Source organism: Astyanax mexicanus, chromosome 5 (genome assembly GCF_023375975.1).
Source record: "Astyanax mexicanus isolate ESR-SI-001 chromosome 5, AstMex3_surface, whole genome shotgun sequence".
In the NCBI taxonomy this organism is placed as follows: domain Eukaryota; kingdom Metazoa; phylum Chordata; class Actinopteri; order Characiformes; family Acestrorhamphidae; genus Astyanax; species Astyanax mexicanus.
The window spans coordinates 33,867,434-33,890,886 of NC_064412.1; the positions used below are offsets into that span (position 1 = coordinate 33,867,434).

Below are 23,453 nucleotides of genomic sequence, written 5' to 3' on the forward strand. Positions count from 1 at the left end.
TCAGCGTCTCTGGGGGTCTATGGAGCAGCTTCTGCGTGATGATTGGATGATCTGTTTGAGGCGGAGTCCCTTTTTGATTGACAGCAAAATGAGCGAATCAGCGACCTTTTAGTGTAAAAATCCGTTTCGGAGAAGCCATTTGATATTCTTCCTTACGAAGAAAAACTTAGAGTTAAACAGCAGGGCAGATCAACTGCTCAGATTAATTTGGTGTAAAAGGTGGGAAAAGTAACAGGTATTTTCAGCTGTTCTGGTATGATAAAGTGAGCTGGCTGACTGGAAGTGCTGTAACAAATAAAATGTACTGATGGCCTTTCCTCTTGATTAAACTCTCAGGACATAAATGAACAGGGGCAAGTAGTAAGTATTGTGTTATCATTGAAAGACCAGCATCCGCCACTGCCGTTAACCGTGCTAGCTATTTCCCCGTTCAGAGGTGAGTATTATTGGCCTGTAGCCTGGTGCTAACCCCGGCTAGCACTGCTGGAGAATTATTAGCATTACCTGCTAACCGTGCTAGCTCTTTCACCGTTCAGAGGGGAGTATATTGGACTGTAGTCTGTGTTGACCTTGTTAAAACAGGCTACGTGGGAGGAACCGCTAGCTAATAGCGCTCTGGCTCACTGGGGCACTCAGAGTTCCTCAGTGTAGCCCTGTTCGGCAGCATTAGCCGCTAATCGATAGCTGTTACCTGCTAATGCTTTACTAACCTAAATAAAGTTTTTAGGAGATAAATCTTTTTAGATTAACATCCAGTGCTCGTTTGACCTTAAAAGAAAGGTTTTTTTAATACAGTTTTGTTTACTAAGCTTAGCTTTACTTAACTTAGCTAACTTAGTTAGTTATGCTCTCTCCCGCACCAAATAAACACATATATACACGTTATTTAAGGCAGTTCTATCCTTCCAGCCTTTTTCCAAATGATTACAAAGAATTCTGTCCAGCACTGAAGAGAACCATTAAACAAGCATCCACACCGGCTCTCACCTCTCTTTTCTTTCTGACTGCCCTCTCCCTGCATCAGAGTCCAAATCTGAATAGAGTTGTCAAGCTGCAGCAAGGGATATTTGCACAGCGTCACTTTAGCTACAGCACAGACTCTCTCTGACAGCCTTCTGTGTTTAGTCAATTATGCTGATAAAGAAGATCCAAAGCTGACACACACACACACACACATACACACACACAAATACAAATACACACATACAAATACTTACAAAGGGACAAAACTGAGACTATCAGCCTGGGAAAGTAAATATGCAATCAAACAACACAACAGCCCAAGACATAATGACTTTATCTAACAGCCATAACAAATTCAGTCCTCTCTGAGTACACCACCCCCCACACACCCATTGGTAACTTGCCATCAGTGGGCATTCTTGCCTACCAGAGATACCTTCCCATGCTATGTCCGTTATAATTTATAAAATGGTTGATTGTCTGGCTACAGTATTGTAGGCTGTAAGAGTAAGTTACCATAGTCTTTACTGTTTGGCAAAAATATGCAAGGGCTATTTTAGCTAAATATAAATATAAGCTAGGGAGATTTTGGGAGACTGAATCAAATTTAACCAACTAATTAGAAAAAAAAAGATTTGATCTTGTGAAACATCATCCACCACAGTGACATCTAGTGGGCAATCAGGCACTTCACCTTTTTGTCTTAAAGTTCCAATTGATCCCAAACAGCAGACCTGGGTCTTTTTTGAGGTCCTTCCATTTCACAAATGCTAATGGCATGACAAATTATGAGTATAAAATAATAAAGCAGTGTAAGGTGTGATTATTTTTCTCCACAAAAACAATTACAATGCTTTGCATCTCTTACAATTTAGCAATATTAGCATGTGCCATATTGACAACAAACACAGTTCTGAGAAATTTGAGGACAAAACTTACAACTAAGCACCTACCAAAACATACAAAAAGATCTGAAACTTACAGAAAACGTGTGACATAATGAAACCTGCTTGGAAACAGTCAGGAAACTATTTGAGAAAACGATTGGTAATGAGAGCAATTCAGTCAGAAAGTGGTTGGCTACATAAAATAACTGAGCAGTGTCAGCTCTGCCAACTGCAGCCAACGTCCTGCAGAATCAATTACTACTGTCCTCCAATCTTCATGTGTCATTTAAATTAGCTCAAGAACAGTGCGTGTAGAGCATTTTATGGAATGGGCATCCATAGCCTCAAGGGCAGTGCAGACATGGAGTGATGAATCATGCTTCTCCGTCTTTTATTGCAATGGTTTGTCAATTGTCAGAAGAGTGGTACTGAACAATGGACTGCATTGTTCCAAGTGTAAAGTTTGGTGGAGGGGGGATAATGGTGCACAAATCAAGGTTCATAATGACATGGATTTGGTATGTGGAAGTTTGGTATGGCACTCTCAGGATGAATTAGAGTGGAGTCTGTGAGCAAGGCCTTCTCTTCCAACATCTGTGTCTGACATCACAAATGCACTTCTGGATAAATAGTCAAAAGTCCTAAGAGACCAACACTACTGAGAATGACTCTACATAGGACAGACCTACTAAGGACCCATCCTACCTCAACTGCAGCCTAGACTTTACAATGTATTATTCAAAATTACCTTCAAATAATAGTTGGAATTGCTGCCAGACTTCCCAGTAGTGCCGTGATAGTGCCCTAAAATATAAATAAGGATTTATTTTGTTGAGTTATTATTGTGTATAAATGAAAAATTATTAACTCACATGACTCAAGACTTTTGAATGCTAGTGCTCCTTAAGCCTATTTAAGTCCTTCACTAATGACTGGAGCTGTATGGTGTGTGGGCGTTTGTGTGTGAGGGGCATGAGGTCACTGGTCGAAGGGTCATACAAAGGTTACACTTTAGTAATCATGACTTTGTTTGTCAAAGGTCTCATTCTATCATTTTTAAAATTCATTTTAAAATGTCTAGCTGTGGTCTCTAGTATGAATGAATGCCATGTGAGCCGTTTTTTGTAAAAAAAAAAAAAAAAAAAGTGCTCCGGTGTTTCTATATAGCCCTGCTTTAATTCACTGAATTACTGGTCCCTGAAGAAAGACAGGTTTTGGGCTCTTGCTCATGAATATTCATACATGCAAACATATCGCCTCTGATTGGCTAACCTCCATCACCATCATAACAAACATTAAAAAAACCCTAGTAGTTTCTCTTAATAGCAAGCTAGTTAGCTAATTTTCCCATTCCACCTTAAATAGTGCAACAGACAGCAGAGGTTGCAGCATGTAAGGTGGAATACCTAAAAGCCCATTTCAGCTTTCCTACACAGAGGATCACAATAGGATCATGATGTCAGCAGATACGAACAATGCAGTGCATTGTGGGATTTTAAGACACAGATACTATGGCAAAGACAGGCTGGTGGCACAATTTGGTTTTGTTTAATTCATTTAATATACAATACGATGAAATGGTGAAGGCTTGCTATGTTATCAAGTGCCACATTTGCTCTCACGAACAGAGGGGGAAACGTATTGCAACTGGAGTGCGGTTTTTAGCTTTCCAGCTTGGAAGCAAAACGGAGGATCACAGGACAACATTAAACAACATTACCCAATGTGGTCTAAGTGAAAGACAATAATAAAACACAGAAATCACAGCCTTACTGTTTCACACTAATCACCAGAAACATTTTATAGTAGCATTTTGTCTAGACAGCACACAAAGCAAAAGGCCAAGCTTAAGCCTGTCTCAAGGTTACGCTCCTTTGCTTTTTTGTTCAGCTTATAAACTTTTAATATTTAACCACATGCAGACAGACTGTACCTGTTTTAGTTTATTTTTTTTACTTTTTTATTTTTCTAATTTTATGTTTTACCTTTTAGCCCTTTTATTTTGTATACTTTTTTAAACGTCTTGTTATTTATTAGTTACATCATTTACTTTTTTGTGGTGCTATTTTAGTCCTTTATTTCTTTGTGTTTATATTTTATTATTTCAATTATTTATCTCTTTGTTTTATTGCTTTTTTGTTTTTTTCCCTTAATCTTATAGTGTTTGTGTTTATAGTTGAAATTAGCTAGGTCGCTAATCTAGGTCCTTCTTAAATAGTGCAAACAGATAGCTAAGGCTGCAGCATTTAAGGTGGAAAGCAAAAAAAAGCTAATTTCAGCTCCCATCACAAAAGAATTTGCCCTTTCTGAAGCTATAAGATATAAGCCCTAAAATTAACTAGTTAATCAGCGGATAGATTGCCTAACATAACAATCCACTGCTATACACAGCTCTGGAAAAAAAATGAGACAACTTAAAAATTACGAGTTTCTTTGATTTTACCAAATTAAAAAAACTCTGGAATATAATCAAGAGGAAAATGGATGATCACAAGCCATCAAACCAAGCTGAACTGCTTGATATTTTGCACCAGGAGTGGCATAAAGCTATCCAAAAGCAGTGTGTAAGACTGGTGGAGGAAAACATGCCAAGATGCATGACTACTGTGCTTAAAAAACAGGGTTATTCCACATTAAATTGATTTCTGAACTCTTAAGACGTTATGAATATGAACTTATTTTCCTTGCATTATTTGAGGTCTGAATGCTCTGCATATTTTCTGACAATAAATGCTCTAAATGACAAAATTTATATTTGGAATTTGGGAGAAATGTTGTCTGAAGTTTATAGAATAAAACAACAATGTTAATTTTACTCAAACGTATACCTATAAATAGCTAAATCAAAGAAACTGATTCAGAAACTGATGTGTCTCCTAATTTTCTCCAGAGCTGTATCTGTATTGGTGCATGATTGGTTGTTCCAATTCTTATAGGGTGGATTTTATCCCTCTCTGTCCACTCTGTTCCAAGGGAAAGGGTTACACTTAAAAACAAAGGGGATGCTACAGAAGAGAAATGGGATTGGGTCTATGTCTAAACTTAATCCCTGTCTGGGGAAACTGATACTGAGTGAATGAAGTTATTTAGCGGAAACAGTTGTGCTGTAGTGCCCTCTAGTGTTGCAAATAAGAACCATTCATCTCTAATCCTGCCTTTAACAATACAGAGTAGAAATGAACACAAGATGAAATAAAATATGAGTAACGAGGCTACTTTTAAAATGTAAGGAGAAGCAAGTACAGCTAATTGTGTCAAACTGTAAGGAGTAGAAGTAAAAGGTGGTCTGTAAAACAATTTTGTATAACAACATAGAAACAAAGTTTTTCTTTTTTAAGTATGTGTACTTCATTATTTGACACCTCTGCTCCCAACACTGGAGCATCATAATAGGCAACAAAATAGAAAGAAGCTCACAGCGAGACAGAGAAGAAAAGGAGGATGGGAGAAGGCTGCTGTGACAGTGTAAGGGCTGTGATTGGTTGATCCCTCACCCTGTTTCTTAATGAGAATGCACTGCCGTAGCCTCCAACAGCATCTCATCCTGACCCAGTATACTACAATTTTACTGATGAGTGACGTTCAACATACTGTACGTACACACACACACACACACACACACAGGAAATTGGACTGTGGAGAAAGCATCACTCACACAACCAACCAACCAACCAACCAACTAAATGTCAGGCTTGTAAATCTGCAGGGCTCAGAAGTCAGATGTCAGCTCCAGGATATGGTCCAGCATGGTTTATGAGGGAAGATTTATGGTAGAGCATCCAGAGATTCGTAGTAAACACTGCAGCTAAATTAAAAAAAAAACAACAACAACAAAAAAAAAAACAATAAACCAGCAGCAGAAACATTTTTTTAAAAACCGTTGGCATTTAAAGGGCATTTATATTGCATTTTATTTGTTTTCAGTCTGCGAGATCAAATTAATGTCACGTAAAAACACACTAAACATTAGTGTTCACTTGCATGAACACCACCTATATAAAAAACTGGTCTAAACTTGTTTATATTGGTCTGGTTTGAAGGTATTTGCATTTTATTTTAACATGGCTGTCAGTTCAGCATTTAAGAAAGTATCATTATGTCAGTGAGTACATATAAGATGTAGTTTTAAATCTTTTTATTAAAAATATATATACATTTATTAAAAATATATATATATTAAGCAAGGTTAGACCTGACATCTATGATTTGCTGGATGCAGAAACCATGAACAGAATCATGGAATTGAGGAATAAAAATGAAATTAAAGTATAAACACGTAATGAACTCATAAATACAAAGAATAAGTAAATCTAAATAAAATTAGCTAGTACATAAATTATTATTGGTGACAGGCACTGTAGCCTGTTGCTAGTGTTCTGATATTCATAACGGAAGACCAGAGTAATGTACAAACATTATATCAAACAATAGAACTTACTCTAACTAACCAGCATAGTAACATCATTTTGATATCAAACACAAGCAAATAATTAATCTCAGAAAACAGTTTGCATCCAAGCTAACACTCTCCAGTCCTTACTGCTGAGTTTGACTGTCAGCTAGCACTGAGCTGCTATATGCATTATGGCACCATCCTTCCTGTATTAAAATATTAGCGATTAATTCAGCTTAGAAAAAGTTATCATCACCATTAGCCATAGATGGCATTGTCTCCATGTTTGATGAAGCTCCTCATCATTGAGCGAATCAAGAGATCAAGCTGATCTTAAGAAGACTGCCCTGCTCCTGTTCTGCCTTTCATTTTAAAAACTTCCCACTGCTTTCTGTAATAACTACTTAACACATTACACTGTACTTTTACTTTCAGCACTTGAGTAGTACATTTCAGAATAAACTACTTGCAATACTTTAGTATTTCCTCTTAAGTGTGGCACTTAAACTTCTACTCAGGGTTTTTTTTTATTTATTTAAAGCCCTTGTACTATTACTCAATTCTGGGTCTCTAGTACTTCATCAATGTCTTGCAAAAATAAACAGAAGGACTATAGTCTGTAATTTCCAGAACGTAAACGTGCTTCTACTTAATCAGTGGAGCTAAAAACAAAAAAAGGACAGTAGGTGTAGAGACAAGGGGGTTGGTATTATATTTCGAATGGACTGTGGGTTACTAGGTTTTCCAAAATATGTTTCCATGCATCTTCTTATCCACTTCGTCCTGGTCAGGGTTGTGGTGATCTAAAAATCCAAGAATCATTGAGAACAAGACAGGAATGTCCACTGGATTATGGGCCAGTCCATTAAAGGGCACTACATACATGCAATTCACTCACACACACGCACACTACCTAGGGCCAATTTAGCACAGCTAATTTCCTTTGTATGTGCTTTTTTTTAATTTTCTCTTTTTTTTTTAATTTTTTTAGATGTTGGAGGATACTCACCTGGACGAGACAAGAACACTGCAATCTCTTTAGCGATAGTAAGTGAAGTGAGCATCAACTCTCAGCCCCCGGCAGAGAAGACTTCATAACAAATGAATTGAAGACATAATAATCACTAGTTTGTGTTCACACAGAATTAATGTGAGTTGTATCTGATATCTAGAGTTTAACGGGAGGAATTTTGGTTATCAGATGTGTCTTCAAGTGATTGATAGATTCACACTGCTATAATGTGGTAAAGATCAGACTTGTATCCATTGTACATGCATTTTAAGTACATATTTACACTTGCATTGATATGTGGCTTGGTTTTATTTAGTTTTAGATATAATCCTAATACTCAACACATGTTAAGTGACCAGGTGTAAATGGTGTTCTTAAGAGCTGAGTAAAGCTTTGAGGGAAATATACTGTATGTAATACTGCTGAAGTGCACTAAATGATGACACATGATACATGCACTCTCCACACAGAGAGTGACTGATAAACTCTAGGGAACTAAATACAAATACTAAACATGAATACACTGGACTACTCTTAAATTAGCTAAATTCTAAGGGTTGGTTTCCCAGACAGGGATTAGGCCTAGTGATAGACTACATTTTTCTTTCAATGGAAATTCTCCTTTAAAAATGCTACTTAGTCCAGAATTAAGCTTAATCCCTGTCCTAAACTTCTCAGAAGAAGCCAAAAGCTGTAGAATTGCTGTAGAACGTAGAAAATCAGAAACACACCAAGAATTTCAAGTATGAGTGATCAGTTTTTAATTGAAACATCGGTGCAACATTATTTCAATGTTACATCACAGTTTGACCTGTAATGTTCACAATATTTACAAAACTGCTGTTCAGGACAACCCATAAAAATCTAAAAAACAAACAAATCAAAACAAACAAACAAACAAACCAACAAAAAGAAGCGAGAAGAAAGTATGGACTTTAATATCTATTCTAACCTCCGCATCAAAGCTATTTGAAACGGATGAAATCAAGTGCACGACATACTTTACAAAGTCAACGGCTGTAAAGTATATATTGGTGAGAAAATATATACTAAGTTACATGTTTGGGGGTGGGTTAAAACCTCCAATATTGATGATGACGCAACAGTTGGTCATACCAATCAGATAAAGATCAAGCAACGAGGCCAGAAAGAAAAACACAATCAGAAAACTAGGGGGAAATCAAAGTAAAGATATGAGCAAACATACAGAAGCAGAAAGTTCTGGACAACATTGACCATCTGAACACAAAAAAAACAAAAAAATAAAATAAAATAAATGTATTTGACCTTATAACATTGCCAGTTAGAGTGCGTGCGTGTGTGTGTGTATTTATATGTATATGGGGGGCTTGGGGAGTTCCTTGGAACAGGGGGCTACAGAGTAGAGAGTGGACTTCACCAGGCCTGGGGACACACGCAGGACAGACAGACATGAGGGTCGAGAGCAAAATAGCGAAAGTATCTGAAATAAGGCTAAGTGAGCCTATTTGAGGGCCACAGATAAGAAGATTGAGAAGATTCCAACTTGTCCATTCCATTTACGTACATTTGCATGAAAAAAAAAGTTAAAAAAAAAGGACATTCAGATGACACAACATGGCTGCTTTTCAGATCCATATTCTGTTATATTGCACTCAACATTTTAGTAGTGAATTTCCTATGAAGAAAGACGAAACAATAATGGCTTCTACACAGTAGGGGTAGATGGGGTGTCAAGCACAGTACTCTACCCAGCTGGTCCACTGGATGCTGTGCTACTGGGCAAGTTATTTCATTTTTCCCCATACATACACAGACAAATCAATATATATAAATGTTTTCTTGTTAAGTTCTGCTTTTTGTGGGATTATTATGAAACAACTATTAGCTGTACAGCTAAATGGGGACTTTATGGGTGGTAAATACTGCTTACCATTTAGTCGGAGCTGGTAATCACATTAAAGGACACTACTGTTTAGACCATCCTTTACTGTTTTTTTTATAGCAAATCTTGCTATAATATGTCCCAGGTTAGCACTGTAAGTGATAACAGGTGATACACTCCCCATACAGTTACTGAGCACTGAAACACCAAGGAAATAGTCCACAGATAAATGCTGGACAGTACTCTGTGTACAATAAACTGTATAAAAGTACTGATACACTGTTGATGTGCAGTGTAGCCATCTTGGATTATGAACTCTGGAATGGTGAGGCTCTCCTGACTTTACAAATAAATAGCTGTACAGCTAACTAGAGTTTATGGGAGCTAAAATATAACTAGTAGCTGTACAGCTAACTGGGCTTCTTATGGGAGTTGAAATAAAGCTAGTACTGTAAAGCTAACTAGTTTTTAAATGAGCAGAAAACACAGCTAGTTGTACAGCTGCATTTAATTTGGTCTTATGTTATCTGAAACATAGCTATTAGCAGCTCAAGGGTCACTGGGGTTCTTATGGAAGCTAAAACAGCTAGCTAGCAGCTGTACAGCTAACTAAGCTTCTTATAAAGCTTAAAGCTAGCTGCTGTAAATTTAACTAGTTTCTATGGAAGGAAAAGATATAGCTCATTATTAGCTGTTCAGCTAACTGAGGTTCTTATAGCTGGAAAAATATAGCTCATTATTAGCTGTTCAGCTAACTGGGTTTTTTTTGGGAGCTAAACCACAGCTCATTATTAGCTGTTCAGCTAACTGAGGTTCTTATAGGAGGTGAAATACAGCTTGTTATTAGCTGTACAGCTGCCTGGGGTTCTTATTAGCTGTAGAGCTAACAGGGGTTCTTATAGGAGCTAAAGTATAGTGTGTTATTAGCTGTACAGCTAACTGTGGTTCTTATAGGAGCTAAGATTTAGCTTGTTATTAGCTGTACAGCTAACTGTGGTTCTTATAGGAGCTAAGATTTAGCTTGTTATTAGCTGTACAGCTAACTTGGGTTCTTATAGGAGCTAAGATTTAGCTTGTTATTAGCTGTAGAGCTAACAGGGGTTCTTAAGGAAGCTAATATTTAGCTTGTTATTAGCTGTACAGCTAACTGAGGTTCTTATTAAGTGATGCTTTTTATGGGAGCTGGAAATGAAGGTCTTAAAACTGAAACAAGTATTGAAACCAAGACCCTATCACAGCAGTAGCTGTTAATGTCAGGGTGGACCAGCTCGGTTGGGGTTGAGGGAGAACAACTAATGTTACACTTGTCATGGTGGACGGTAAGTGTGGAAACTAACAAAATAATCTTAAATCATTAGTGAGCCAGGCTTATCAAGCGAACTCAGCCTGTTAGAAGAGCCACAACCATGTTCCTTGTTAGTGTTTATGAAAGATTTTTTGTAGTGTTTTAGGGTCGGGGGCAGACACTTTATTCTCATCTTTTCTCTCTCTCTTTTTCACACACACACACAAACATACAGTGATTTGAGGACATTATTTTCTTAAAACAGTTTAAAAGCTTAGCATCTGAACGTAGTATACCAGTATAAAAGGCTAATACGAGGGTAAAACAAAGGTCCTACAGGCCTCCTGTACCTCACAGGCTATTAATCTCTTTTAAACTGACAACTGGTCACATATGATATTACAGACATCAAAAAATTAAGACATAAAAAAGAAAAAAAAGAAAAAAAAAGAAATGGTACGCTGTATATCTCTTAAATCATAAATCATAGCCCCTCGCAGAACTGAAATCTGAACGGATTGACAGGTCTCCCTGAGTCTGTACGAGATTTCAGCATTTTCATCAGCCCGCTAGTCCTTGGCGCTCGCTGCCGCAACAGGAATAAAACGTAACAGTGTTATACAATAACAAGCGCTGTTGTGCTGCCTCAACACCACAGACATTAAATACAGGGCCAAAAATATAGGTTATCTGTTTAAATGAATAATACTGAATATCAAGGCTGTATCTCTTGAGCAAAAAGTGATACATATAGATACATATAGGCTTTATACATACACATGTAAGGCTTTACAGAGCATTCGCTCAGGGTTGTATTATTGCCAAGTACAATTGAACAGCTAAAATAAATACAGAATACTGTACATAAATAATTTATAACAAAAATATAAGGCCCATAACTGCAAATTGCACTTCTCTCTCATGCTCTCTTGATGACAGGGTTCAGTCTGTTCGGGGTTAAAACGTGGCGTAGTCAAATGAAGCGTTAACAGACATTTATGGTTCACACATTGGATTTGAAGGCGGGTCCTATAACTTGAGTTTGAGTTATAAATTAATGGGAAAAATCTGTGCTCCTCTCACTGTTGCTCCCAAATCTCTGAAAAAAGGCAGCTTTACAAACAAATTAAACGTATTTTTTTAAGTCAATTCACAATGATTTTAATTATTTAAAATATTTTTTTGTGAGATCACAAAAATAGCCAAATTCAAAAATGTTATATATGTTTTTATATATGAACTATAGTTCATGTTTATAGTTTGTGGAGTGTTTACATACTACAGTATTTATATAAATGTAGACAGAAACTTCTCTGGGTTAAAACAAATGTCCATATGTAAAATATGTTGGCTTTTCTGCGACATCACAAAAATTATAAATTCAAAAGTAGCTGTTTTTGCTGCTATTTTCCATATATGAACTGTACACATCAGGGAGTGTTTACATATTACATAAAACTATGAATTTTCTGTCCTTTTTTTTATTGAATTGTCCATGATATGGGCCCTGTAATAGTAGAAAAATGTACATCTGCTTTATTATAACAGTGTAAGCTTTCAACAAGACCATGAAATAAATACTATAATTTGAAATAACTGACATATTTACTGATAACAGACAGTTGTAAGTTGTCACTGGTTGATTGAGAATTTTTTTTAACGTTCAGTAAAGCTTGTCCAGCCTAGCAACAGTAGCCATGAAAGAAAGTGTTTCTGGGCGGAGCATAGATCATTCAACTGATTCAGCAGGGTTATTTGACTGCAAATCAAAAACAAACGAACAAAAACAAAAGGTGTCATCCACCAACACTGAGTAATGGAGTATGGCCAATGTGGGAAATGGTGGTCAGGTAGTGTTCAATGGTGGAAGACTAGGAACAGTACTAGGAAAGTCAAACCTGCAGTGTAGCATTGCCCCCGGTCAGCTGGTGAAGTCCACTCTTCTACATGTGCGTGCACACACACACACGCACACTCACACACACACAAAAAAAAGAACAAAACAAAAGAAACTCACGCACACACACTCCAACAGAAGCACATAAAAGCATCCGACTGACTCTTCTTCTTATTCATCCTATTCACGCGTGGCCTTGCAGACCAAGAGCTGAATAGAAACCATCACATTGGTAGACGTTTTTTCGGCTTTGATTTGTTTTTCTTTTTTGTACAACTGAAGATAAAGTATGCATTGAGTCTGCTTGTACATGGCATTATCGTACAATATTTACATTTTCTTCTCAAGATTTCACCATGAAATTTCTGTATTGTCTATATACACATTGAAAATGTATCAGAAATATTTGGACTGTCTATTCTCTTAAATGCAGTACTTTTTTTTCTTCTTTTTTTGATATTTTTCTTTGTATTCTAGAAAAAAATAGTTCTTCAGTGAGTTGTAGTCAAATCGCCACCATTTCTGATTGGCTTATCCAGCACCTGTCAGTCAGTTACTTTGTGAGGGCGGGGCCTTGACCAGCCGTCTGCTAGAATGTAGCACCAGGTCGAAACAAGTTGAACGGAGAGCGAGAGCAAGCACAAGAGATAGAGAGACAGAGAGAGGTAAAAGATAGAGAGGGAGAAAGAGTGCGTGCGTGTTTGGAAAAGCTCTGAGGCTGGATACTGCTCTGGTCGTGGTTTTCTCTCTCTGTTATCTGGAGATCTTCCTCCTCTTGGGTTTGGGCAGCTTGACCTGCCGTTCTCGCTCTCTTGAGGACATTGGATGTACCTGAAAAATGTCAACACAAACATGAGGTCATGAGCAAGGCAACAACTTTTTTTTTCATGCCTGAACATGAGGCCTGATAAATAAAATGAAAAGAATAGGTATTGATGGGAATTTGTATCAAGCTAACATCTTAAAAAATCTGATGAGTTCAGACACTGTGGGTTTCCTGCCGAGGGATGAAGAATTGTCTCACTACAAAAGTAATTACATATTGCCACTGTAAAATTTATTGAAGTGGTCTTGGACTTGTTTCTGTAGGCCCAGTGTCATCAGCCTGGCAACCAGGGTTGGGGCAGGCAATTACAGTGTTTTGAACTTGGATTGCAAAATATAATACATCTAGTTTTTTAAGCAAAGTGCATTCAAACAGATACAACAGCAGCATAGTTTACAAGACAATAAAAAAAGCATCTGTTTGGTAATCGTATCACCCGATGATACTCAAGATTGCAGGATTTGTGTCGGTTTCGGACATGAATAAGCGGTATTATGCAAGACAGCAACAATATTTACTGTATGTAGTCTTTTAAATAGCAGTATCAGTGTTTTATCTTAGCTGTAGTTCATTTATTTGTAAAATGATTCAGATGCACCCTTAAAAAATCTGAAATCTCACACATGATTTTGCATTTGCATTACTCACAGTGCCTGACATCTTGTCCAGCTCACTCATGGCTTCCTGGATAGCAGCTTCTAAATGATTATTTAACTTCCCAGCTCTGTGAAAGAAGAGATACACAAACTTAACATTCCAAGTGGCAAAAAGAAACAAACAAACAGGCACTTCAAGCAGAGACAAACCTGCAGAAACAAGACAGATTTCATGCAGGGTGCTGGAAACGAAACTGCAGACCACTGAGCTGCTGCAGTTCCACTCCCTGCCAGCAGATGGGCCCTACTTCAAACCTACAGCCTACAGAAATCTTTCTTCAGCAAACTAGCAGCAATATTTAGAGCCTGGAACACCTGCCAAAAAACAGCCTCACTGCAGGTTTGGCCTGAGCTAACAGCAAGCCATTCAAGTTAACTTCAAGGGTTTTGCTTACAGTGGATTTGGTCTTAATAAAAAGAAATCAGTCCACATACACAGAGATACACAGATACACAGACACAGCAGCAGCGAGGCTTACTTTCTGTTCCTTTTGGCAGCCCTGTCCAGCGCCTCCAGGTCCTGCGTTAGTGTTTTCAGCTTCTCAGGCTCCACCTGAGTGACAAATTTTAATTTTTGGGTTACATTATAGCAGCCTTCTCATTCTTGATCCAATTATTTTAAAATTACTATGCTCATTGTTCCATCTAAAGATATAAAGGAACATGAGCTACATATTTTCAAGTTACACTCATACACAGCATGCAATCCTCTCAGACACAGCACGCCTCCCGCAGTCATCTACAATATCCTGCAAATCAGAACATTGTATTTATCGGGCCACACACACATAGTGGGTGAGTGATGAACTTGGTGTGACATACAGAGCATCATGATTGGCCTCTTCTGGTGCTCAATAAACCAAGAAGTGTGTTAAACTAAGTTAGATTTACATCCTGATTGGTCCGTATATGTGCTCAGCAGACACTTACCGGTACACTACATTTACACTAATTTAAACTTGCTCTTTGATAACTTTTCGGTGTAGTTCTGAACACAGAGTACACATAAAATGCACTGCTCATGCTCCTTTTACCCAAAATTTGCCTTTGCATGTAGTTTATCTTATTTATACTAGCTGTGCTGCTCTGAGACTAAAACTCCATGTGGACTTAATTTCACCATATGTACCATATTTTTCAGCCTATAGGGCGCACTTAAAATCCTTTAATATTCCCAAAAGCTCTTTTGCCGTTAAGAGGTGAGTATCATCGGCCTGCAGCCTGCTATCAATCCCGGCTAGCACTGCTGGAGTACCATTAGCTTTACCTGCTAAGCGCTAATTAGCTCTTTCGCTGTTCAGATGCAAGTATGTCGGACTGTTGCCTGCTGCTAACCCCGGCTAGCACTGCTGGAGCAGCGATAGCTTTACCTGCCAACCGCACTAGTTAGCACTTTCGTCGTTCAGAGGAGAGTTTATCGGACTGTAGCCTTCACGTTTACCATGTTAAAACAAGCTATATGGGACAAACTACTAGCTAATATCATCCCTTGGTTACCGGAACACTCAGTTCCTAAGTGTAGCGCTGACCGGCTAGCATTAATGAAAATCGGTAAATCTAAGCTTACTGTAGATAAATGGAAGCGCTTTACTCACCCAAATAAAACAGATTAACATCCAGAGCTCATTTGACCTATAGTCCGGCGCAAATAGACGTTTGTAATCCAGTGCGCCTTATAGGGGGAAAAATACGGTATATAGTGGTGGTTGATGCTTGGTGTTGGGGTTGTGCAGAAGGGTGTCTTTTACATGTATCTTAAAGACTAAATAATGATGATTTGTAAAGAATAATGTCACGTCTACACTTTGATCCCCTTAATATTCAGCTCCGAATCTCAGTGCACATCTGACCTACAAACTCTATAAACAGTAATAACCAGTAGCGAGTTGAGGTTACAAATAATGTGTAGCTACCTACACACTATTATTTTACTTGAACAGGTGGTGTTCACAAATAAATACATAATGCATCATTTGTTTAGAATGTGTTTTTTGTACCCAAGTATTTAATATTTGATTTAATTTAGTGGCAGACCACTGAAGTGTTCTGATGTAACTGCAGTATGGTAATTCACAAATATGACTTGAATAAAAAAAGCACTGGAAGGAAATCTTTCATGCATCTTCACAAAACAATTCAGCATCTAAAGTTTTTATTGGAACATCTAAATAGCATTTCATTTTCTTATAAATGTACTTTCAATTGTACAATCTGGAGGACCAATTACCCAATCCCTGTTCATATGAACTTGCTCCTCCACTTATAATGCCCACAACACTAGGAGGGTAAAGACTAGCACACGCCTTCTCTAAAACATGTAAAGTCAGTCACCGCCTTTCTAACATGCACAACTGTAGCTGATGCAGCATCACTGGGTAGTCTGTGCTCACAAAAAAGCACACTAGGAATGATGTGGGAAAAGAGTGTCATCTACCCATCCAGAGAGATCAAGGCCAATTGTGCCCTCTCGGACTCCAGCTGCTGATGGCAAGCGATATGCCCTGCTTTAAAACGATCCTCAGATCAGAGTGACCACAGAAGAAAGTAATGGTCAGTTCAATAGGTACCTTGACAAATTAGTCTGCATGCTAAGCTAAATCGATCACACCCACAACAGACAAACTAGGGGCAGCATGAGCAACTTTTCGTCTACCTGTGGAAATGCAGGGTTAATCTAAATTTAAATAGAAATTAAGTCACAATCAATTAATTTAAACTGTCAATCACAGTATACTCGAGCCAACTGGAAGTAATGTTGCTTAAAATATAAAAAAATAGGTAATTCTTACACGTTCTATAAAGCTATAAACACAAAAACAACTTAACTGGGGTATACACTTTACATGTCTCTGTACTGTAAAAACTGGGTAGCTATCTCCTCAAGGTTGGAGAAGAAGACCCGGTACCTGAAGGTTGTTGGTCTGATCCACAGAACCAATGAGTTGCATTTCCATTTGACAGATCCTCATATTTATGGTTCAAAAACATTTTGATCAAAAATTCTCTGTACTGCTATATGTGATTAAACCTTTCATAAAAACCGGGTGCTCAAAAAAAAAATAATAATAATTCCTGGAAAAAGGGGCTCTTCTCTTTCATTTGTTTATTTGGTTTGAAGATTAGATACTTTGCCACACTGGAAATTCTAGATGAACTATTCTATCCATCTTACCTTGGCCTGGTCAGACAGCTGCATGCTGGGATTGTGCCTGTGCTCTTCCCCCACCAGTTTGTTGGGCCATGAAGGAAAGCCTTTGATTGGCCAAACGAGCTCCCCCACATTGAAACCTCTGGACCGGTAGTGCATCAGGTCAGCAGAGGGCGAGTCCGGGTGCCGAAGCTCCTCCTCACTGCTCAGGCTCTTGGTGTCGGAGGGGCTGGGCGCGCAGTGCCCGTTAAAGTGCCCATTGAAGTGAGCGTAGTCCTTCAGCAGCGGCCCCTCTAAGCTAGTAGAGGAGCCTGGCGACTGGTCATCCCCTGTCAGGGGCTCACCATAGCCACCGCCGCCCCCACCTCCACCACGACTGGACGGGGGCAGGCCACCATTGATGTGGGCGCAGCGCTCCACTGTCTGCTCCAGTCTCTCCTTGAAGTTGACGGGAGTGCGGTTACAATGGTTGTAGCGGAAGTTCCCGCCATCATCGCCCTGATGCTCTACTGGGTCACGGGACTGCGGGGTTGTGACCATGGTGCCGGCTCTGTCGCTCCCATCAATACATGGGCTGCTGCGCACCTGTGTGGAACATTCCAGAAACTCCTCCCCCCGCCACTGGGCGTGACTCGGCTCCTCCCACTGCTGGCGGGGTGAGCGGAAGTACTCGTGCGCTTCCGTGCTGTCAGGTGTGCTCTTGCCCTGTTCGGAACTCCTGCGGCTTCGGCCGGCTCGTGACGGGGGCGGTGGGGGCCTGGTCAATGCCTCCGGACCCTCAGTCGCCCTGGGGCCGTGGATGACGGCATTTACAGCATGCGGCAAGCCGTGAGGCTCACCTATAGAGGCGGTAAAGGCGGTCATGGCGCTCAGTGCAGGGACAGGGCTGGCCTGTGTGCTGCTGCTCACCGTTGTGGTGATGGTCACCTGCATGCCTTTGCTTGCTGCATCCACCACAGCCCGATAGATTGCGTCCACTGCCTCTGGGCTGCCGCCCCCGGGTAACTGCTCCGACCCCTGACCCCCGGCAGATCCAGGCATGGTAACCTCATTTTGACTTTGGAGCTCCTGCTGACCATCCTGGAACATTCTCGTCTCAGTAGGAAGTGATGTCATGCCAGGCTGAGAGCTCATCTGGGTACGGGAAACTGGGGTGTTGTCAGGCATGCAACCCTGAAATCAGAAAAAGAAATGGTTACTTTTGTCCTCTTTCAAATAATTTTAAGGTATCTGCAGGTATTAGGAAATTGAGCAGTTTTAAAAAGTCTTAACAAGTGTTCAGAGACAAAGTAAGGTTGACTTTACCACAAGCTTGTGATTCCTGTATTTGACAAACTAATATTTCAAACAAATTACCTTATTTTTAACACTATAAAGGTGCACCAGATTATAAGGCACACTATCAATGAATGTCTATTTTCTGGTCTATTTTCATACACAAGGCGCACTGGATTATAAGGCGAGACACAATATTAAAGTTCAAATTCAGCAGGTCTCACCACTGGGGAGTGGAGGTAGGGGGTTTAGCTAACTAAGTTAAGTAAAGCTAAGCTATGTAAACAAAACTGTAAGATTTTTTTTTCTTTTTTTTTATGAGCACTGGATGTAAATCTACACAGATTTCTGATTAAAAACTGTTTATTTGGGTGAGTAAAGCACTTCCGTATATTTACAATAAGAATTTCTCCAGCACTAAAGCTGGAGCATTAGCCGCTAACCACTAGTGCTACACTGAGGAACCCTGAGTGCTTCGATAAGCCAGTGCACCATCAGCTAGTAGTTTGTCCCACACAGACTGTTTTAACACGCAGACTGCAGTCACAAATACTTACCTGTGAACGAAGAAAGAGCTAGCATGGTTAGCGGCTAATGCTTATGCTGCTCCAGCAGGGTCAGTCAGGGTTAGGAGCAGGCTACAGTCCAAAATACTACCCTCTGAACGCTGAAAGAGCTAGCACGGATAGGGGCTAATGCTAATGCTGCCCCAGCAGTGCTAGTCGGGGTTAGAAGAAGGCTACAGGCCGATAGTACTCACCTCTGGACAGGGAAATAGCAGTTAGCGGCTAATGCTAATGCTACTCCAGCCTCGGTGCTATAGAACTTAACAAAAACTTCTTGATAACGCTGCACTTCAGCAAAGTGGCTTTACTGCTTCTTACAATCTGACTGGCAAAATACACACAAATGTCGCATTGATGATTTTTGGGAAAATTAAAGGAATTTAAATGCGCTTTATAGTGCAGTTTAGTGTAAAATTAGGGTTATATAACACCTGTAGTTATAGTAAATTCTAAAAGTAAGAAATAAAAAGTACTTGATAATAGTGCCCCCCCTCAAATCCATAAACAATGTTATTGGATCTGCTTTGTTTATTCTGCTGTTAAATCAGTAAGCTAGCTTGCATATTAAATTTAATAACTGTACAACACAATAAGTGAAAATAAACCAAAGGATTTAAGACATTTAAAAACAAATTAAGTAGAACTAGCATTTGATATGATGTGTTATGCAATTTATGTTTATATGGTTTTTAGAGATGGAGGACATGGCAGAAATAATTGCTGACTAATCGACTATTAAAATAATCGTTAGTTACAGCCCTACAGGTGACAGAGCCACAAGCATAATTTTCTATGGCAGAACAAAATTTGGCAGCAAACTGCAGTTTTGTAACTTGCAAATTCATTATTACACAGGGAGAACACAATCTTAATCTAAATACAAATGGCCTGAAGATTTATATGTAGCCAGACAAATCACATTTTTGCACATAGATAGGAATCTTTTTAAGAAAAGGTGTAGAAAAAGTGAAGAAGAATGTAATGGGTAGTTCAATAGGTAGCTTGATAAATTTGCCAGCATGCTAAGCTAAATTCATCACACCCACAACAGACAAACTAGGAGAAACATGAGCAACGTTTACGTCTACCTGTGGAAATGCAGGGTTAATCTAAACTTAAATAGAAATGGTCACAATCCATGCATTTAAACTGTCAAGAATAACCAATATGTGTCATATACAAAAAAAAAAAGATTCAGATTTGAACCACTTTTATTTGCTGTGTGAATGCAGCCTTAGTCAGGTTCAACCCTTTCTCTTCCTGGGTAAGGAGCTCACCTGGTAGTCCTGGTACAGGCAGGCCATGCTATTGGAGTTAGGGGTGTTATTCTCAGGAAAAGGTGCTTCTGAATAGGGGTGCCCCTGGCCCTGGTACAGGTGTCCACCCTGTAGTGCTGGGTGCAGCTGATGATGCTGGTACATTTGTCCTGCATTGCCAATCATAGAATTCCCCATACTGCAGTTCAGTGATGATGCATCTGTAAGGAACAGAGGAAACAATTTTGAGTGGAAGAGTTACAATAACTACAATAACTAAATACAGCAGTATCTATCAAAAGATGAAAGAACATAATCAAACTATTCAGGGTAGTAGATATCCAGGAAACAGACTGGGCACCTCTGAGATAAGCTGCTGACTTTACTGTTTGAAGGTCTCATGTTTTATCCCCAGAAAAAAATAGAAAATCATTGAAAAGTTACTTTATTTTAATTATTCAGTTCAAAATGTGAAACTCATATTATATAGATGTATTACACACAGAGTGATCTATTTTAAGCGTTTATTTCTTTTATTGTTGATGATTACGGCTTACAGCCAATGTAAACCCAAAAATCAGTTTACTCAGGTTCAGTTTTGGCAGATTATCAACATGCCAGTCTGTATCTGAAATGACAGGATAGCTAGCCTCCACCACAACAACCTTTTGTGTATAAAACTGGACACAAAGCCCATCTGCTGCTGCACAATTTCACAGTCCATCACTGGAAATCGACGGAATGCCATGGGATCACTATGGCCCAGTAACACAAACATGCTACCGGCTACTTAGTGTGCATCATGCTGGTAGAGGTGCATCTAGCCCATTGACATTAAAGCTGATGCCCGTAAGTTGTGGGATTTGGGGGATTTAGGGTCCTCTCTGGCGAGAATGGGTAATTGCACCAAGCATGCGGAAGAATCATTTTAAACTGGGTGGGTGTGATGAGGTCTTCTTTCAGAGTGGATGAATCTGATTCCAGGTTGTTTTTAGTCCGAGAGGGAGAGAGAGAGAAAAAAAAAACACTCCTTCGTTTCTTTGTTTTTACTATGAGGGAATGAGCCACTGAGCTCTGAGGTTCCCCTTCTGAAGTCTCCATTGCTCCACCAGCCGCTCGCGTTCAGTAAAACTGAGCCAGATCCTCTTTTAGAGGCTGTACATCTGGGGTAAGTACGTAAACACGTGTAAAGTGCCCAGAAGAACTCCCACGAAAAGCGACCCGACAGGCTTAGCAGAGATCATTCCAGCATACTGGTACCATTAAACACAATCTTTTATCCCTTCTCCACTTAAAAATGCTTCTGCTTTTAGTTTAGAAACAAAAAAATACAGACTGCCACTTTAACTGGGTTTTAAATGCATTATGTGTAAACAGTATGTTTGTAAGCATTCTTCCCTTCAAATGCAGGTGACCAATAGAGGGCACTCTCAGTGCTTATGGCCACGTCTGGTGTCATTGGCTTGCTGCTCTCCAGATGGCACAGACTCTGCTGTGCTCTCTCTGGTTTTCTCTCAGCATGCGTCTTCCTTTCTCTGCCTCGGTCTTCCTCTCTGAGGCAGACTGGCTGAAGCTTATCCCCCTCTCTTTCTCTAAATAAGAGGATAAAGGGCTGCCAGACAGCTTGGTAGGTAAATGTATCTCACTGTATATTGGAGTAATAACCAACTCTGCTCCATACAGGTCAATGCTGTTGAACTTTACCCACAACATAGCTAAAAGCTAATACAGCTAATAGCTAAAATAGCTGCTAATATTGAACAGAAGCCAGCAGAAAGCCTATGCAGGCCTGGACAATAATTCAATATCAGTATTTATTCCAATAAATAGTGATCTCATATATAAGCACATTTTCAATATTTGTTTCGCTCAAAGCCATTTCAATACCTGTATTGAAACAGAAACCACATTAGTTTCTGAATCAGTTTCTCTATATGTTTGAGTAAAATAAACATTGGTATTTTATTCTATAAACAACAGACAACATTTCTCCCAAATTCCAAATAAAAATATGAACTGGCTGAAATAACAAAAAAAGATGCAGAGCTTTCAGACCTTAAATAATGCAAAGAAAACAAGTTCATATTCATAACCCTGGTTTTTAATCACAGTTTTCATGCATCTTGGCATGTTCTCCTCCACCAGTCTTACACACTGCTTTTTGATAACTTTATGCCACTCCTGGTGCAAAACTTCAAGCAGTTCAGCTTGGTTTGATGGCTTGTGATCATCCATCTTCCTCTTGATTATATTCCAGGAGGTCAAATCAAAGAAATGTATTATTTTAAGCTGCATATCATAGGAAACAGCATAAGGTACAATATCTAGCCATCACTATGACATCCACCTGTTATCAGCAAGCAGCTATTCATCCAGCTCGGAAAAAAAATAGCATCATGGTTAACACACTCCAAGCCTGCTAACTGTTAGCATCATCTCCAACACTGGCTGTTAGCCTCATGGCTAAACCACCCAAAAACAGTCAAGGCTGGCTGCTGTGACTGTTAGCAAGACAAGCTTCTAGCTAGCATTGCAGCTAACCCTGTACTCTTGGCGCTCATGAACACCAAGATGACTGAAATTTTAGGATCTTCTTTAAAATAATTTCTAAAAAATAAACGCTCTTCAGGCAACAGCAGAAAACCTCTGCAAATACTGCACACTGCAGACCCGGGATGCGGGAAGCCCGGAACCCCACTTTAAATGCATGATTCACACTGATCTCGAGACAACAAAGTATTTGCAACTACTCGACTAGTCCTGGATTAATCTACACAATTATCTCTTCTAAAAAAAAGTTTATTTGCGTGAGTAAAGCACTTTTGAAGCTTGTAAGCCCATAGAATATAAAAAAGAAACTTTTATTCCAAATATGGTCTAATATCTAAAGTCTGTTAATATTTATATTTAAAATGAAGAGTAGCCCAGATGCAAATAAACATCAGACTATGAACACATGGCCTAGTGTTGTAAGAGACACATTATTTACAGCATCTGTTACTTAAAAAAACAGCAGAACACTACAGACTTCAGCAGGGTGACCGTGCCAGTGTGCTAAAATTTGTACCACATGGTGTGCCTTGTATACTGTTAATATTGATATCGGAATTCTGTTGTATTTTTTTTATCTAAAAAATAAAGCAATAAGAAAATACAAGAAAATATTAAGATTAATGAACAAAAGTAGATTTCTTTTTATATCTAGATCTATTCCCAACAGTACTTAAATCCCACATGACCCCCAGATATGCAATTGCTGTACAATACCAAGTGGTAAAGCAGAAAGACAGCTATTTGGAAATATTGTACACATGACTCAGCACATTTCCCCTCCATCCCCTTGATAACAAAGAAAGCTGAGTCAGCATTATGGCAGCCGTCTTAATAGGCTTTGACGTCTCAAAGAGCAGGACGCCACGGAGGGA

The 23,453-nt window shown here is 39.1% G+C and overlaps 1 protein-coding gene across 2 annotated transcripts in view; it reads right to left on the bottom strand.

Annotated features, from left to right (window-relative positions):
* Positions 1–7,992: 7,992 nt before the first annotated feature.
* The window catches only part of LOC103040376 (methyl-CpG-binding domain protein 5), a 58,245-nt gene continuing 42,784 nt past the window's right edge, over positions 7,993–23,453 (bottom strand). For both annotated transcript variants that reach the window (XM_022686554.2, XM_007257545.4), the window contains exons 6-10: positions 20,050–20,249; positions 16,956–18,104; positions 14,263–14,336; positions 13,776–13,851; positions 7,993–13,132 (exon numbers count right to left, since the gene is read on the bottom strand). In XM_022686554.2, the coding sequence (XP_022542275.2) occupies positions 13,055–13,132; positions 13,776–13,851; positions 14,263–14,336; positions 16,956–18,104; positions 20,050–20,249 (1,577 nt within the window). In that variant the 3' untranslated portion in view covers positions 7,993–13,054. The remainder of the gene's footprint in view (positions 13,133–13,775; positions 13,852–14,262; positions 14,337–16,955; positions 18,105–20,049; positions 20,250–23,453) is intronic.